Below are 16,726 nucleotides of genomic sequence, written 5' to 3'. Positions count from 1 at the left end.
GTTAGTTAAAACCATAGATATAGAACAATAGATATGACATGACGTCATAACAAATGGCATAACTGTCCGCCATCTTACTAGGTTACTGTTTACAATTGTCACCTATGGCAGCAAGTATGGTTATCAGCTGTGGAGCACTTAACTGCTTTACCAGAAGGACCGAAGAGACCCAGGAAGCTGGCATCACTTTCCACATGTCAGTAGGAGTAGATAAAGTATTTTCTCTTCTTTTTTTAACTATAAATACAGAAAAGTTGGTGAACTAGCTAGCTAGCTAGTTACGTTACCTAGCAACTGTTAACGGACCTGCTGAGATGTCAGTTATTGGTGATTGCTAGCTAGCTCTTAACAGCATTTATGAACAGCAAACATTGTTTTATTTGATTGATTTTTTTTTTTAGTTGATTGATTTTTGACCTCAAATAAGACATTTAGTAACGTTAATGTTATAACAGTTTTTTTGACACGTCGTTAATATTACCCCTACATTGACTGCTGCGGCTGATTTCACTCAATCTGTGTTAAATTTTCAATTAAATTAAAGTTAACGACAAGTACTCTTCTCTACTCCTAAATCTCATTTTATAATATCTCAAGGCAAATCCGGCAAATGTAACGTTACACATAGAGTAATGTTACGTTACACAAATCAACATTAGCTACATCCAGCAACACGGAGCCCTAACCGACCAGCCGCACTTAACGTTACATTTTCACCAGCTAACGTTAGCTCCCCAAACATTAGCCATGTTGAATCCTGCTGTCACTCATCATATATTAACATCTATTGTTGTCAGCTTACCTCATGCCTTTACACGATTTTCCTTTCAGTAAAGCAAATTAAAACTTAATAATCCATGTCTTGATGAGGTAAAGTAACTTCAATCCAGAAAGGATTCCTACTTCACCAGCAAAGTCTCCACATTACTATCGTAAATGTAATTTCCATAACGTTAGCGCAATGAAAATTGCGACAAGTCCATCAGCAGTTCTGGTGAAGTCATTATAGTCTTTATCAACAAAACTCATTGAAGCTAGCGAGGCTCTTCAACTACTCCGCTCATCGTCACAACAAACTCCATGCCGGCCGGTTGACAGGAAGAAAACAAATGCTAAACAGGAAGAAGCGGGGTTGATGGGAAACGTACGGTGGCCGACAGGGGCAAACGCCCTGCAACTTAAGAAAACACATGCAAATTGACAAAACACAAGCAAATTAAGAAAACAACTTCATTAATTTGACAACACATGCGCAGCATTCAGCAAACGTGCTGCAAATGCACCCAACACAACCAAATACATAAACGCACTGCAAATAAAAAACGATACAAAAAGAAAAGCACACAAACCCCGAAAAAAGAAGCGATGCAAAAAGAAAAACAACTTCATTAATTTGACAACGCATGCGCAGCATTCAGCAAACGTGCTGCAAATACCACAACACAACCAAATACATAAACGCGCTGCAAATACACACAACACAACCAAATAGATAAACGCGCTGCAAATACACACAACACAACCAAATAGATAAACGCGCTGCAAATAGAGAAATGACGCAAAAAGAAAAGCACACAAACCCAGAAAACAAATGCAACAAAATAAACGCTGCATCCAGATTCCACAACGGAAGTTCTCCAGGCCTCTAGAGGGAGCAGCTAGTGGAACAGCTGGATTTTTGAACCCACGGAACGAGAGCGAGAGAGAGAGCAGATGAGAGGTTTGTTTTGGAAACGGGACCAAAAGTGAAATAGCGGCGACATAACAAGGTTAGTATTCATTTTAACATTTGGCCCTCCTCTTTTACAGTATTTTAAAAGAGCAACAGGTTTACGTAGCTAGCAACTGTGTTAGAGACTGACTTCTACAAGAGTTTGCTAGTGACAACATTGTGTGCCTGATCTTTCATTGATAACGTTAGTCCACAGTGGTAAGGATAACTAACTAGCCTACTTAACTGGGCACCTGAGTGTTTTGATTGCATTGACGTTAGTTTCCTCTTCTCTAAATCGTCTCTACATATGATAGAATACTGTATTGATCAGCGAGGTAACTTTGCATAAGAGGAAGGAGGAGAGAGGACAACTGGAAGTGAAGAACGAAGAAGGGGGAAAAGGAGAGTAGAGAAGGTATGTAAAAATAAATGTAAATTAATCTACATTTAATGGGAGTGCATGGGGCAAAAAGAGAAGCAGAGAGTAGCTAAATAACAGAGAGAGCACAGGGAGAAAATGTGAAGAAGAAAGACGAAATGATAGGAAGCAGAGAAAGGACATTAAGACAAAATAGGAAGGTGGTAAGGAGAGGGGAAGAGAGCATTAGATATGCTCAAGGAGAAATAAAAAGCAGGGAAAGGTGACAAGGAAAGAAAGAGAGGTGACAGAATTAAACAAACACAGGGTAAACATTCATATACAGAAGATCAGCAGACACTAAACACAAACATTATTTTTTTTGTATAAACAAAATGTCCACTCTCTCTGATATAACCTCGCCGACCTTGCAAGCTCTTGTCTTTTTGTTGTTTTTTCCCCCCACAGATGTACTGTCCATATTGTGGATCTGCCTTGACAGCTTCCCCTGGGTTTTGTTGTGTGTGTGGCAAAAACATCAGATTTCTAAAAGATGTGGCAAACAAAGTCCCTGAGGAGATGCCTACGACCAGTGCACATGCTAATGCACAGTCTAGTACTGGTAAATAGATTTGTAGTTGAATAACAAAAAAAACAGTAGTTAGAAGACTTGGTTTGAAAGTTGAAATTGTGTTCTTTTATTGAAATACTGTACACCTATGCACTATGTGGCTTGTCTACTTCAATAACTAGCATATTAAATGTGTTCTAAAATGCTCTGCAGAAAAGATTAATGATGAGACTCCTTGTGAACTTAATAAAAGTAATTAACATATTTTTTGTAGCAGGAAGCTCAGGTGTAGAGTCCTTTATGAAATTTAGGGCAATAAAAGAGAGGGAGAGAAAGACATTCTTTTCAAAGACACGTCAGAAGGAACAGAAACAGAAAATAGTAAAGGTATGCTATTTTTAACATTGTTTCTATTATAATTAAATATATTGCTCAAATCTAGTGACTTTTTCCATTTCCTTTTCTTTCTGCAGATTTATGTTGGAGTTATGAGGATGACAGGTGATTCCCTTAAACCTGTGAGAGGGAAGTCACTTCCCCTTGATATTCGCCCTCAATGGTCATCTGATCAACTGTTGGCTGCTGCTGTAAAGAAGCTGAAAGATTTTAACCAGGATATGGAAGATGGTGCACATGTTTTGTTGTACCCTGATGCTCAGGAAGTTAGAAACATCCCAGGAACAGACACCCCTTTCACAGTGCAGAAATACAAGGAGGCAATTGGAAAGGCCTACCAAAGAATAACAATGTACATTTGCAATGTTGAAGACTTTGCAAACAGCTGTAAGTGCTTCTGACATATTTCCCCCCTTATTTAAAGCTTCACCCTATATTATATTTTAGATTTAAATATCACTGTTTCTTCATCTACCTCTGATGTTCTGTACAAGATAAATTCCACCCATGATTTCTTACACTTCCTGGTTTGAATTGTGTCATCAAATGGTCTGGTATGACTAGTGGCAGATTTAAATATCAAAAAGAGCATTCACTTTCTTTCTTTAAAACTAAATAGGAATTCCCTCTTTAGGGTTGTATTTCCAATGCAATAACAATAATTGTTTTTCATAGGTTACAGTGGACAGCCTTCAAGTGAAGATGACAGTGTGGTCCATGTTAATTTGCCGTCTGGAGACAGTCCACTTTCTGACACCGTGGTCAGTTTGCATCTATCATGGCATTTATCTTTAAGTCAAGTGAATTGATAATATTTTCATTCGATCCAATCTGTCATTTGTGTGTTAGTCCAGAATGCAGCTGCTTGTCTTATGACTGGTACAAAGAAACGTGATCATATAACTCCAGTACTCCTCGCTTTACCAGCTTTCTGTCCGCTTTTGGATTGCTTTTCAGATTCTTTTATTTGTTTTTAAGGCTTTAAATGGGTTGGCCCCAGCTTATTTATCTGAACTGCTTCATGTTCACCAGCCTTCAAAATCTCAGAGATCAGCCAATCTCATGATCTTGGATGTTCCCAGATCAAAGCAAAAAAATAGAGGTGGCCAAGCTTTTGCAGTAGATATAAATAAATATACGCACTGTCCACCTACCATTGAATCTTTTATATCTTTGGTCAGGACCCACCTTTTGTCATTGGCGTTTAGGTGAGCATAGACACATCTATTTCATTTATTATTGTATTTGTTTGTTTTGATTTTGTGCTCATTTGTTAATGTTGAAACGTATTTGTACAGCATTTTGTTCAACTGAGGTTGTTTTAAATGTGCTATATAAATACATTTGACATTGACAGGTGTGGGACGGTCCAGATGAAGTGAGCACTCCAAAAATGGAGAAGATTTTGCATGGGTAAAATACAACATTATCAACTTAATGTTTTGTTGCACAAGCACAATGTATCCACAGTACAGGAGTTTTATTAACTATTATTTTTGGTATTTCCAGACAACCAAAACCAGCAGCTGATCAGGTAAGACTTGAAAATGTATTACATGTAGTGATTAATGTGTGTAAATGAAATATGAAATACCTGTAAATATTTGCATTAATTCACCCAGCCAACCTACATGTGATGTGTACTGTTTTAGTTGCTAACTGCAGTAATTTCTTAAAAACTAGGATGGAAGAAAAACCGCAGTCCAGGAAGAGGTCAAATCAGCCCAAGGTCAGACAAACTTCTATAGGTAAGCTGGGTTGACAGTTGCAACCTTTACAGAGTTACTTGATAGATTGCTGGAAATTGTAGATAAAAATATGTGGTTGGGGAAACATTATGACTATGGACCATTTTTGTGATACAGGGTCTTGAATCAAGACAATAAGTAATACTTCCCCTCTATGTCTGAAATTAAAGCACTATAGCAGCATTGGAATTTTTGGCTAAATACTTGCGCCTCTTTAATTTTTTATATTTTAACCTTGTTTTTTGGGTGCCCACCTTACTTTTCACATTTTTTTATATGTACACCCCGAATCACAATGGGGAAACAAATTACACCCTCTGTGAAGACAAGGAAACACTCCCACATTTTGGGATATTTATTCATTTTTTCTTGCATCTTTGTCAAATGTTTACGAACATCCATCCATCCATCCATCTTCTTCCGCTTATCCGGTAACGGGTCGCGGGGGTAGCAGCTCCAGCAGGGGACCCCAAACTTCCCTTTCCCGAGCCACATTAACCAGCTCCGACTGGGGGATCCCGAGGCGTTCCCAGGCCAGGTTGGAGATATAATCCCTCCACCTAGTCCTGGGTCTTCCCCGAGGCCTCCTCCCAGCTGGACGTGCCTGGAAAACCTCCCTAGGGAGGCGCCCAGGGGGCATCCTTACCAGATGCCCGAACCACCTCAACTGGCTCCTTTCGACGCGAAGGAGCAGCGGCTCTACTCCGAGCTCCTCACGGATGACTGAGCTTCTCACCCTATCTCTAAGGGAGACGCCAGCCACCCTCCTGAGGAAACCCATTTCGGCCGCTTGTACCCTGGATCTCGATGTTTACGAACAGTGTATGAATATGCCAAACGTGGTGGTATTGTCTGTTATTAGGGCCCGAGCGCCGACAGCGGCGAAGGCCCTATTGAAACTGAAGGAATTATTATTTTCCCGGCAAATGAATTGGCTTTTTGAGGGGCTTAACATATTCAAAAACTCACCAAATTTGGCGGTCGCATCAAGTCTGGTGAAAATTTACGTATTTTAAGGGTTTCGGGAATAGGCGCGCAAAAATGGCTCGCTAGCGCCCCCTACAATGTTAAAAAAATTGAACCCCTGCAGTGCGTTTAACATAGACTCACGAAACTTGGTACACATATGTATCATGTCAAGATGTACAAAAAACGTCATTGAAGCCATACCCTAAGCCCAACAGGAAGTCCGCCATTTTGATTTCAAAGTTCGAAATTAGTGCGATTTTGGCCATTTCCACATGTCGTACTTTAACGAACTCCTCCTAGAGATTTCATCCGATCAACTTCAAATTCGGTCTGTGCCATCTTAAGAGGTTAAAGATGAAAAGTTGTTAAAAGAAAAACTTTTTGTCATAGGGCATGGCCGTGGCGGGGTGGCCATTTTGTGCGTTTCGCCGCCGAAACAGGAAGTGGGTGTAACTCGAGTGTACATTGTCCGATTGGCTCGAAACTTTTCAGGATTCATAAGAGTCCAACCCTGAGGACAAATAAAGGCCGATATTTACTTAAAGTCATAGCGCCCCCTAGTGGCAACAGGAAGTAGGCCTAAAAGTCAAGGTGCTATACTTTAACAAACTCCTCCTAGAGATTTCATCCGATGTACTTCAAACTTGGTCTCTATCATCCCAACACCTTAAAGATGAAAAGTTATTAAAAGAAAAACTTTTCGTCTGACGGTGTGGGCGTGGCGTGGCGGCCATTTTGAGTGTTGAGCGATGAACAAATAAATTGTTGTAACTTGAGTGTACGTTGTCGTATCTGCCCGAAAATTCTCACGATTGACAAGGGTCCAGGCCTGAGGACACCTACAGGCCATATTTGACTTTTGGTCATAGCGCCCCCCGCTGGCAACAGGAAATGCGCCTTATATGACAAACATCATCCGATTTACATGAAACTTAGAATGTGTGGTCTACATGTGATAATGAGCCGGCCCCTATAATGTAACCACGCCCACTTACTCAGGCCACGCCCCCTTTCATAACATTTGTACTGTTTAAGGTAGAGTCTTGTGTGAGGTGTCATTGAACTCAGCAGAGAGTTGCTTCTTCATTGGTGATGGTTTGGCCCGCCCCCTATGGTTAAGCCACGCCCCCTTTCATAACATTTGAACCGTTTAAGGTAGGGTCTTGTGTGAGGTGTCATTGAACTCAGCAGAGAGTTGCTTCTTCATTGGTGATGTTTGGCCCGCCCCCTATGCTTAAGCCACGCCCCCTTTCATAACATTTGAACGATTTAAGGTTGACCATTGTGTGAGGTATCAATGAACTCAGCGGAGAGTTACTTCTTCATTGGTGATGGTTTGGCCCGCCCCCTATGTTCAAGCCACGCCCCCTTTCATAAATGCTGACCCATCTAAGGTAGAGTCTTGTGTGAGGTATTATTGAACGCAGCAGGGAGTTCCCTTTTCATTGGTGACGATTTGCGGTGTCTGAGTGCCGCGCTAATGCACGGTCGCAAGGAGCGGCGACCGCCGGTGACCCCGACGCGCGCAGAGGAGCGAGGGCCCGTCCATCGCTGCTTGCAGCTTTAATATACTAAATGTTTTTCAGAGAAACAAAGATGATTGACATCCTTTGGTATATATGAATTTGAACTGTTTTATGTTTTTGAAAGTATTTACTTAACCGTCCCCTCACTGCAGAAACTACACAAATGTGTATGCACCAATTGTTATTGACAGCGAGTCTGAGCCAGAAGAACACATGGAGCACACTGCAGAAGAACGGTATGAATTAATACTGTCTAGTATTTCCTCAGATATTCTTTGTGGATTTATTATTTGAAATAATAGTACACCACATCTTTTGCAGCACAGAGGATTTGACTGCTGCAGACATTGTATTGGAACTCTCAACAAAGATAATAAAAACATCTTGCAGCAGGTTCAATATAAATAGAGCCAATGTGTGGGATGGAGCAGTCCGCGGCTTCAAACGTGCTTCATTTGACCCATCTCATGAGTTATTAGTGAAATTTACTGATGATGAGGGGCAAACTGAGGATGCATTGGACACTGGTGGTCCCAAGCGAGAGTTCCTGACCCTCCTAATGAACTGCCTGAGAACTCGAAGAATCTTTGATGGCCCAGAGGACAGGAAATTTCTCACATTTGACAGTGCAGGTAATGTTATTTAGAGAGAGGTTTCAGAATTTTAACATCTATTCTTGTTACTAGTCCACAATTAATAATTATGTTAAGTTTACTTAAGTCCAAACTTCATATTGGAAATGCATGATGTGCTTATGGCTTCTGCAGCTTGATTTGAAAATGTAATCAGCTTCTTACACATCTTCATGAGAACATGGCAACTATTGGATAATGTGGTACTAATTGGACAACAATATCAACAGCTGCAAGAGATGAATACTTTCTTGCTGGGAGGATGATAGCAACATCAATAGTTCATGGTGGTCCAGATCCTCGCTTCCTGTCTGAGATTTTCTACCAGCACCTCACAGGAGGAACCATCACTGACATTGAAGCCAAGATTGAAGATGTTACGGATGACACCATGAGAGCTTCCCTGCTTGAGGTAGGTTGGCGTATTTACAAAGCTCATTTTATTTCACAATCACAGTATAACATATAAAATGCAGCTAACTTGTCACATGTTATATTGATATACTGTACAACGTTAACCAGTGTTTTGATGGACAGAAAGATTTATTACCAAACATTGCTGAACCTAACATTATCATCTGCCCTTCACACAGTACATTGTCTGATGTCTCCCCTATAACCTGTGAATTTTTTTTTGACAGTAAAGTTCTGACTATTAGATTACCCTGTCTCTATAGACATCTTTTTCACACTTGATAACTAAATTGATTAAATCATGTCAAATCCATTTCCTTCTCTCCTATTAGACACTGTATATGAAAACTACAACCCACAACCTGGTCTCTCAATATCATGCCCTCTGGGCTCCTGTAACAACTTTTGGACTTGTAGGTCATTGTATTCTCCTTATTATTAACAACTGTCTGTCCCCAGGTACTGTTACATCCTGTCTAAACATCCAGTAATTAATCCTCTCCTTAAAAAAACTCAACCATGACCCCACAGTTCCAAACCATTTTAAACCTATTTCTAAACTCACATTTATATCCAAAGTCCCTGAAAAAGTTGTTCTTTCTTAGCTGCTGTCCCATTTGAACCTTAATAACATATATTCCATTTTCAAATCTGGTTTTAGAACTATGCATAGCACAGAATCTGCCCAACTGAAAGTGCTGAATTTGCCGTTTTCAGACTCAGGTGACTGTGCTATTTTACTGCTCTTTCTGCGACCCCAGACACAATTCAATCAGGAGAGACTTCGTTGCAGATATGCAAACATTTATTACTAACAATTAACCAAACAAGTACAACAATTATTTGGAGATTAGACTCCATTGTAAAGGGGATCTATACAACTAATGTTTAGGAAAACCAAACACATCCCCCAATGGAATCTAGACACTGGTGGTGGTGGTGAGAAAATCCGACATTTAAAATGGGCCGTCAGCCGGGAGAAGACCGATACACCGTCGGCAATGCCTGGAGGTAGAAGGGGAGGAGGCGGGTCGCACTCTCGTCTGAAAATACAACTGACAGAAACGGGAGAGAGAAGATATTTAAAACAAGGTAGTCAAGCTGTGATTGGATAGAACATACGTGCCCGATTCTAATTGGTATACAGAACCGAAACACCCACTGCCCAGCTGATCAGTTAAAGAGAATAGAGACAACGTATTAGAAGTCTCCGTGACAGAATTTACGCTGAGCTACATTAGAGCATGCCATTCTGATTGACGGCCTCCAGCATGCAGTTGGTGTAAACGGCACAGCCCTTGACCGTTTTCCTTCATACCTCACAAACACAACCTTTTCAGTAAAGCTTGACATTTTCTCATCTACCACAGCCAACATATCCTGTGGGGTTCCTCAAGGCTCCATTCTATGTCCTAACCTCTTCTCTCTACATGCTTCCCCTTGGTCAAATCTTTCACAAGTATATTTCATTCCATCGTTATGCTACCTGTACACTTTAACTATCATTATATTTATAAAAACAAATAAACTCAGTAAATCCAGTTTCTGTCATCTCAGAACAGTAGTCAAAACCAACCCCCTTCCTCTCCTTTCATGACATGGAGAAAGTTATTCACACTTTTGTTTCCTGCTTTGTTTTTAATTACTGCAACTCCTTATATTCAGGTACCAGTCAGTCCACTCTGTCCCATAATTCTTACTGGCAACAGAGAGATAACATATTTTACTTGTCTTGGCCAGTTGTTCTGTTTGTTTTCAAGACATTAAATAGGTTTGCACCCTCATTATCTCTGATAACATTAAGTATATTATTGTCTCTTTAGATACATTATTTCCTTTCTCTGTTATGACAGTTTGCAGCATATTGCTTTATGTTTATGATGGTTGTTGTCTCCCCTAGATATCTAACGCAGCTACATTGGATGAACTACATGCGTCAATTGACAGACATTCCAGCTTGTTGCAAACTGCTGGTTGCTTTCAGTACCCTGATGGTGTGGATGAGAAAGATAAGATCATAAAGGATTTCATGCAGTGGTACATCATTTACCGCAACCATTTCTCAATACAAAGGTAATGTGTCTGCCTAATTTGACCTAAGCTAAAATGTTGTTCTTTTCAAGTCAAATGCATTACAATTAAAATGATAAAGCAATGTTACTACAAACAAAGGGCTGGTGTTTCTCTAAGGGTTCAGAAAATAACGACAACCTCATATAAAGCATATCATCTTGGTCTATGTCAAGGGGTGAATATGCAAGATTATTTGATGGAAAATAGGATTGGTAATAATTAAAAGATTGAAATTGTTGGATTGTTATTTGACTGCATGTAAATTTTGACATATTTTACACTGATTGGATTAACAACTTAGGCTCATGTGTGATTTGTGAGCTGCTTCAACATGCTGCCGTTAGCATCTTAGAGGTGATGATTGATCTAAATGTTTTCTAGATTCAAGGATGGGCTTTCCACACTAGATGTCAATCATGCTTTGGAGCAGCATGCATCCGTATTCAGAGCCTTTATGTGCTCAAGTGTGGAACAGCTGACATCTGCAACATTGGAGGAAATCTTTGAGGTTCAGTTCAGTGAAAAAGGCAGCACAAGACGACAGGAAGAAACCAGAGTAGTAGGATTCTGGAGAGACTATCTTCTGGAGACAGAAGGTTTATTTGAATTAAAACAATTGTTCTCATCTTCATATCCTCTCCCATTCAAGGCAGTTCTATTGAAATATGATATTTTGTAACTAACTCAATACTTATTTTTTCAGATAAACGAACAGGACTCTTCCTCCATGATATCCTGATGTTTGCCACAGGATTAAACACACTGCCTCCCTCTGGAATTCAGCCACGACCCAAACTGATTTTTCAGATGACTTCTCACTTCCCAGTCAGCAGAACCTGTGCAAACACAGTTGAAATACCGATGCCTGAAGATGGTCATCTCCACATTGACTGTAGGTTGACTCAAACGCAAACTGGCCCAATTCCTCCTGTGTGACTGGGCACTCACAGTCAGTTCCACCAAACCTGGAAGTAAAATATGCATATCAGTTCAGTTTTGCATTTATGTTTTCAGTCAACCAGCAGGCTGTAATTCTGGGCATGTGGGCAGCAAATGTATGTTGTGGTCCATGTTTAAGCAGGAAGTTGTGCTGGAGTTATGTTCATCCTGTATGATGTACTTGTGGGAAGTGTTAGGAGTATCAACATGCTCTAATGCAGAGCTCTTCAACAGGGGGCCCGTGACCCTTAGGGGGTCCTCAGAGTTAGTGCAGGGGGGCCACTAAATTATTTAAAAAATATATTTTGTAAAGTTTCTTTATTCAAATATTAAAATGTCTGAAAATATACATTACAGTAATTTGAATCCAACATATCAATAGCAAACATAAATTGGCCTATTTTTGAAAATAATATATGTTTACATATTGAAGATAAGCTTACTCTATAAGGTAGCCACTATGGTAGCTGTACAGTTGAGCTTAAAGATTCACTGTGCCATCCACATGTATGTTTAACTTTAAAACATGATGTATAAATAATATCCATTTATTTTCATCCATTAGGCCAAGTTTAATATACAACTCAATTGTATTCAATATATGCTGTAGGGGGTCCCTACTCGGTCTCTTTTTCAGCTAAGGGGTCCCTGGCCTGAAAAACGTTGAAGACCACTGCTCTAATGGTATTATTGTACTTTCAATTTTGTTTTGCAAATTTTGTAACAAATGTTTGAAAATAAAGTAACTTTTTGTCACACCAAAAATAGTAGATTATTAGAGTAATGGCTGACATGAGGTGAAAAGATAATGACAGAATCTTCATTTTTAGAATCTTCATTTTTAGGGAAAACTATTTGGATTAAAAGCGAGTACTTAACATTCAACTGAATGTACTTGCTTTTCAGACAGTAACTAGAAGAAAATGTGATTAAAAAGGAAGAATCTGTTTTGAAAAAACAACAACCTGTGAGGCAGGTTGTACATGACATCTGGTTTACCAGATGGACAGCGAGACTGGTTAACAGGTCTGATGGCATGCGTGTTCCACTTTTCCCTGCATTCATCAAGGTCCCTCTGTAGCACACCTAGGAACACGAACCGGACAAGGCATGTGTGCTCCCGACTGCCACTGAAGAGATGTCTGTCCCTCAGGTCATTCATGAGGTCAATCCAGATTTGAGACCTGAACACAGACATTGCAGATGTAGTTTTTTTTAAGGTGATGCAGATCCATGTTATGGATTCAAAATTAGCATTTCAATGATCATCATAAAACAACTGTCTTCCTGAAGTGCCACAAAAAAGATTTAGTGAGTAAAAGGGGTCTGATGTTATGGTATTTTCACACATGGTAATAAGTGTTATGCAAAAGCTATCAAAGCTACATAAGTCATATTGATGTCATATATTAAGACTATAAAATTGAACTGTTTAAAGAGAAAATTAAAGAATACAGTGCATCCCTTATGCTTTAAAGTCATGCTTCTCTATTTGGTTATTCTTACGGTAGGCTATCTAGTTGACAGCAAGTTTCCTAAGCCTTAATTGATATGCTAATTAATACTGCCTACAGAAATATCACAGATGTTCTCAGTTATCAAAAACAATTTTAACATTTGAAGGTATACCTTTCTAAAAAAAAAAAAGAAAAGGAAAAAAGGGAAAGTCAAAAGTTATACTTCTATGATGTACGCGTGAGAAGTGTTTGGGGTAACAACATGCATGCACTTATGATTTACAGAATTTTACATTTTGTTTTTGTTGAGTCCAGTCACAAGCAATTATTTTCAGAAGTAATCAGAACTATTTCAATTCCATGACTACATATTATGTTCACTACTACAGCTGTAAAAAAAAATATTTAAAATGTTGAGGACCACACCTTTGTTTTCGGAAGTATGACCACCAGCTTTCGATCCGTTGGTTTGCGGTTGAGGAGCCATACATATGACTGGCAGCCCCAGCAAAACCATCAGTGTGTTTTGATCTTAAGGCACACTGGATTGCCACCATTGTGCCATTTTCTGTACCACAGTCTGTGCGAAGCTGCATTGGTACGATACCACATTCTGAGACACAATGCAGATAGTTTTGAGCAATGACTCCAGGATCATTGTTGCTTGCTCCACACACCAACCACAGTACTTTGCGGGAGTAGCCATCTATACAGCCACTAATGGCCAAACCATATGGTTTTAATTTGTCATAACCATCAACATGCCAGACATGGTTTGGTCCACGGGAGCTGTAAACTCTTCTCACAAATCTTCGTCTTGCACGAAGTTGAATTCCTGAGGGCTCAAGCTCTCTCATCAAAGCCATGACATCAGCTCTTCTCACTGTGAGAGAGTACTTCTGGCGCAATGTCTGCCACATGGAACGGTAGCCATAATGCTGGCCTGGCCCCTTCAGCTCTTCTTGTATGGCAGCACGTATAGTAGTAAGAGGAGAGAAATGTGTTTGCCTGGACAATGAATAACTTTTCAATTTACTCTTTAGAGAGCGAAGGCTCATTTTAATATTGTGAGTTGTTGCCAGGAAATCCAACATTTCATCGTAGCTGTAGCCATCATGGAAATACTTTCTAATCAGATCCTCTTCTGTGGGGCTGTCTGATGCTGACCCTGACGAACATAAAGGAAGAAAAAGATTAAGAGGTTATATTTTCGACAAGGACAGGTTCCATAACATCATCCGGTCTACAGAGAAGATATTCAGCTGCAGTCTGCCATCTCCTCAGGACTTGTACAAATCCAGAACCAGGTGTGCAGGAAAATTATGCGAGATCCTTCCCACCCTGTTAAAACAACTGTTTTAACCCCTTTCCTCTGGTAAGAGGTCGAGGTCTGTCATGACCAAAACTTCATGCTATAACAACTATTTTTCCCCATGGCAGTGAGACTCACAAACTCTCCTTGCCCTTTATTGGCTCAAAATCTGATTCAGATTTAATATTTAATTCTATGTACCAAGAACTACTAAAATTATTATAGAAGCTGTTAAAATGTTGAAATAAATTAGTCAAATCTAATCATGACCTCTTCATATTTTAAACAAACATCCAGAAAAGTAGGCCTCCATCCTCATCTATTGTATGTAGCTACTAATTAGTATTCAAAACAGTGTGGTGTGTTGAACCCTTTTATTTTGCGAACACAAATACATATAATCAAATCTATTTACTGTTGTCTTCAGCTTGTGCCAAAAACTGTACATTTTTGCCACATGAGCCACAGAACACTTGAACAGTGCTCTGGTGTTGGCCACAGAAGGGACAAAACATGGAAGTCTGAAATATTGACATTGATATGGTGAATTAATTTAGTCAACTAAATAACAAACAAAAATTACATATAGCGATCATCACTAAATAAAGAGAAAGATTACATCAGAGGAATGTGAAATTGTGTGTTTGTTTAGTGTCTGCTGATCTTGTATCTCTCTGTATGTTTTGTTTAATTATTTCAACTCTCTTTCTTTCCTTGTCACCTTTGCCTGATCTTTATTTCTTCTTGAGCATATCTAATGCTCCTTCCTCGTATGCAAAGTTACCTCGCTGATCAATACAGTATTCTATCATATGTAGAGACGATTTAGAGAAGAGGAAACTAACGTCAATGCAATCAAAACACTCAGGTGCCCAGTTAAGTAGGCTAGTTAGTTATCCTTACCACTGAGGACTAACGTTATCAATGAAAGATCAGGCACACAATGTTGTCACTAGCAAACTCTTGTAGAAGTCAGTCTCTAACACAGTTGCTAGCTACGTAAACCTGTTGCTCTTTTAAAATACTGTAAAAGAGGAGGGCCAAATGTTAAAATGAATACTAACCTTGTTATGTCGCCGCTATTTCACTTTTGGTCCCGTTTCCAAAACAAACCTCTCATCTGCTCTCTCTCTCGCTCTCGTTCCGTGGGTTCAAAAATCCAGCTGTTCCACTAGCTGCTCCCTCTAGAGGCCTGGAGAACTTCCGTTGTGGAATCTGGATGCAGCGTTTATTTTGTTGTATTTGTTTTCTGGGTTTGTGTGCTTTTCTTTTTGCGTCGTTTCTCTATTTGCAGCGCGTTTATCTATTTGGTTGTGTTGTGGTATTTGCAGCACGTTTGCTGAATGCTGCGCATGTGTTGTCAAATTAATGAAATTGTTTTTCTTTTTGCATCGCTTCTTTTTTCGGGGTTTGTGTGCTTTTCTTTTTGTATCGTTTTTTATTTGCAGTGCGTTTATGTATTTGGTTGTGTTGTGTGCATTTGCAGCACGTTTGCTGAATGCTGCGCATGTTGCAATGCGCATGCGCAAATTAATGAAGTTGTTTTCTTAATTTGCTTGTGTTTTGTCAATTTGCATGTGTTTTCTTAAGTTGCAGGGCGTTTGCCCCTGTCGGCCACCGTAGAAACGTGGTCTTATAGTTGAGATAAAATCTACACACATAAATAAATGTATTAATAAATTACAGTTGGATGTTTCTCTCATGTGTCTTATCGTAACTACCGCTCTATAGACCATAATACTGAATCTGTTTAGGAATTCTACGTTAAAAAATATTGTTTAATGTATATTAGCCATTCAGAATACCAAAGACAGTTTTTACATATTATGTTCAGGCAAAATTGAAAAAATAAAATTATTATCTGCAGTATAAATGCAAAATTATGAGATTATCTTTATAATTGAACGAATTACTTGTTCTCTTGGAGCTATATCAATCAAAATTCCACCCAAATCTCTATTTTTTGTTTCTTTCTAGAAAGGCACAGTTGTCTTACAGTCATTACTTTGAATTAAAACCACTATTGATGTATTGGTAGAAAAATATAAGGATTATAAAGACAACATGAGCCTCTTTCCCCATTGGTTCCAATTGAAGCAATTCTAAAACTTAAACTTGGTAAGATGGCCGCCAAGTGGTTCCATCCTGGAATGGCAAGTATGAATTACATGTCATATCTATTGTTCTATATCTATGGTTAAAACATTAGCAGTATTATGTCCCATATTGCCATTCTACATGTTACGACATGGTACTTAGCTAGCTAACGGTACTTAACTACAGTTGACCATCGAGATAGCTAGCTAACATTAACGTTAGCTATAAAACTACTGCGTCAGAGGAGAAAAAAAGCGTTTTTGCCGCCGAAAAGTCTTTTCTTCTGATTTATGTTAACGCTAGCTATAAAACGTTAGTTGGACTGCGTCAGAGGAGCACGATAAAAAGCGTCTTTGCCGCTGTGGTGTCTTAAATAGTAATGCTGTGATGCTGTATGAAGAGGAATCCGCCGACACTGATCTTGATTATAAAAAGGTTTATTACAAGCAAAGATTCAGCATCAATTTTACAAACTCCTGCAGGAAGCTTGGAGAACGACCAACCCAAATTCTTCCAAAAG

General features: G+C 39.3%; 1 protein-coding gene across 1 annotated transcript; it reads left to right on the top strand.

Moving 5' to 3' along the window:
• Positions 1-2,544: 2,544 nt before the first annotated feature.
• LOC116047893 (G2/M phase-specific E3 ubiquitin-protein ligase) lies at positions 2,545-11,746 on the top strand. The gene is made up of 13 exons (XM_031296919.2): positions 2,545-2,694; positions 2,918-3,030; positions 3,117-3,426; positions 3,715-3,800; positions 4,397-4,452; positions 4,549-4,573; positions 4,723-4,787; positions 7,435-7,518; positions 7,604-7,914; positions 8,145-8,326; positions 10,229-10,401; positions 10,783-10,997; positions 11,105-11,746. The coding sequence occupies exons 1-13, from the start codon at positions 2,652-2,654 to the stop codon at positions 11,335-11,337; spliced, it is 1,896 nt and encodes a 631-aa protein (XP_031152779.2). The 5' UTR covers positions 2,545-2,651; the 3' UTR covers positions 11,338-11,746.
• The last annotated feature ends 4,980 nt before the right edge of the window (positions 11,747-16,726 follow it).

This window comes from Sander lucioperca, chromosome 15 (genome assembly GCF_008315115.2).
Source record: "Sander lucioperca isolate FBNREF2018 chromosome 15, SLUC_FBN_1.2, whole genome shotgun sequence".
In the NCBI taxonomy this organism is placed as follows: domain Eukaryota; kingdom Metazoa; phylum Chordata; class Actinopteri; order Perciformes; family Percidae; genus Sander; species Sander lucioperca.
The sequence above is the reverse complement of the archived record's forward strand: the minus strand, read 5'-3'. Positions and strand labels throughout refer to the sequence as shown.

Coding starts and splice junctions, on each gene's coding strand:
- LOC116047893 (XM_031296919.2), top strand. CDS start 2,652: ATGCCTACGACCAGTGCACATGCTAATGCACAGTCTAGTACTG. Junction 3,427..3,714: donor TGAAGACTTTGCAAACAGCT/GTAAGTGCTTCT, acceptor TGTTTTTCATAG/GTTACAGTGGACAGCCTTCA. Junction 4,788..7,434: donor GGTCAGACAAACTTCTATAG/GTAAGCTGGGTT, acceptor CCCTCACTGCAG/AAACTACACAAATGTGTATG.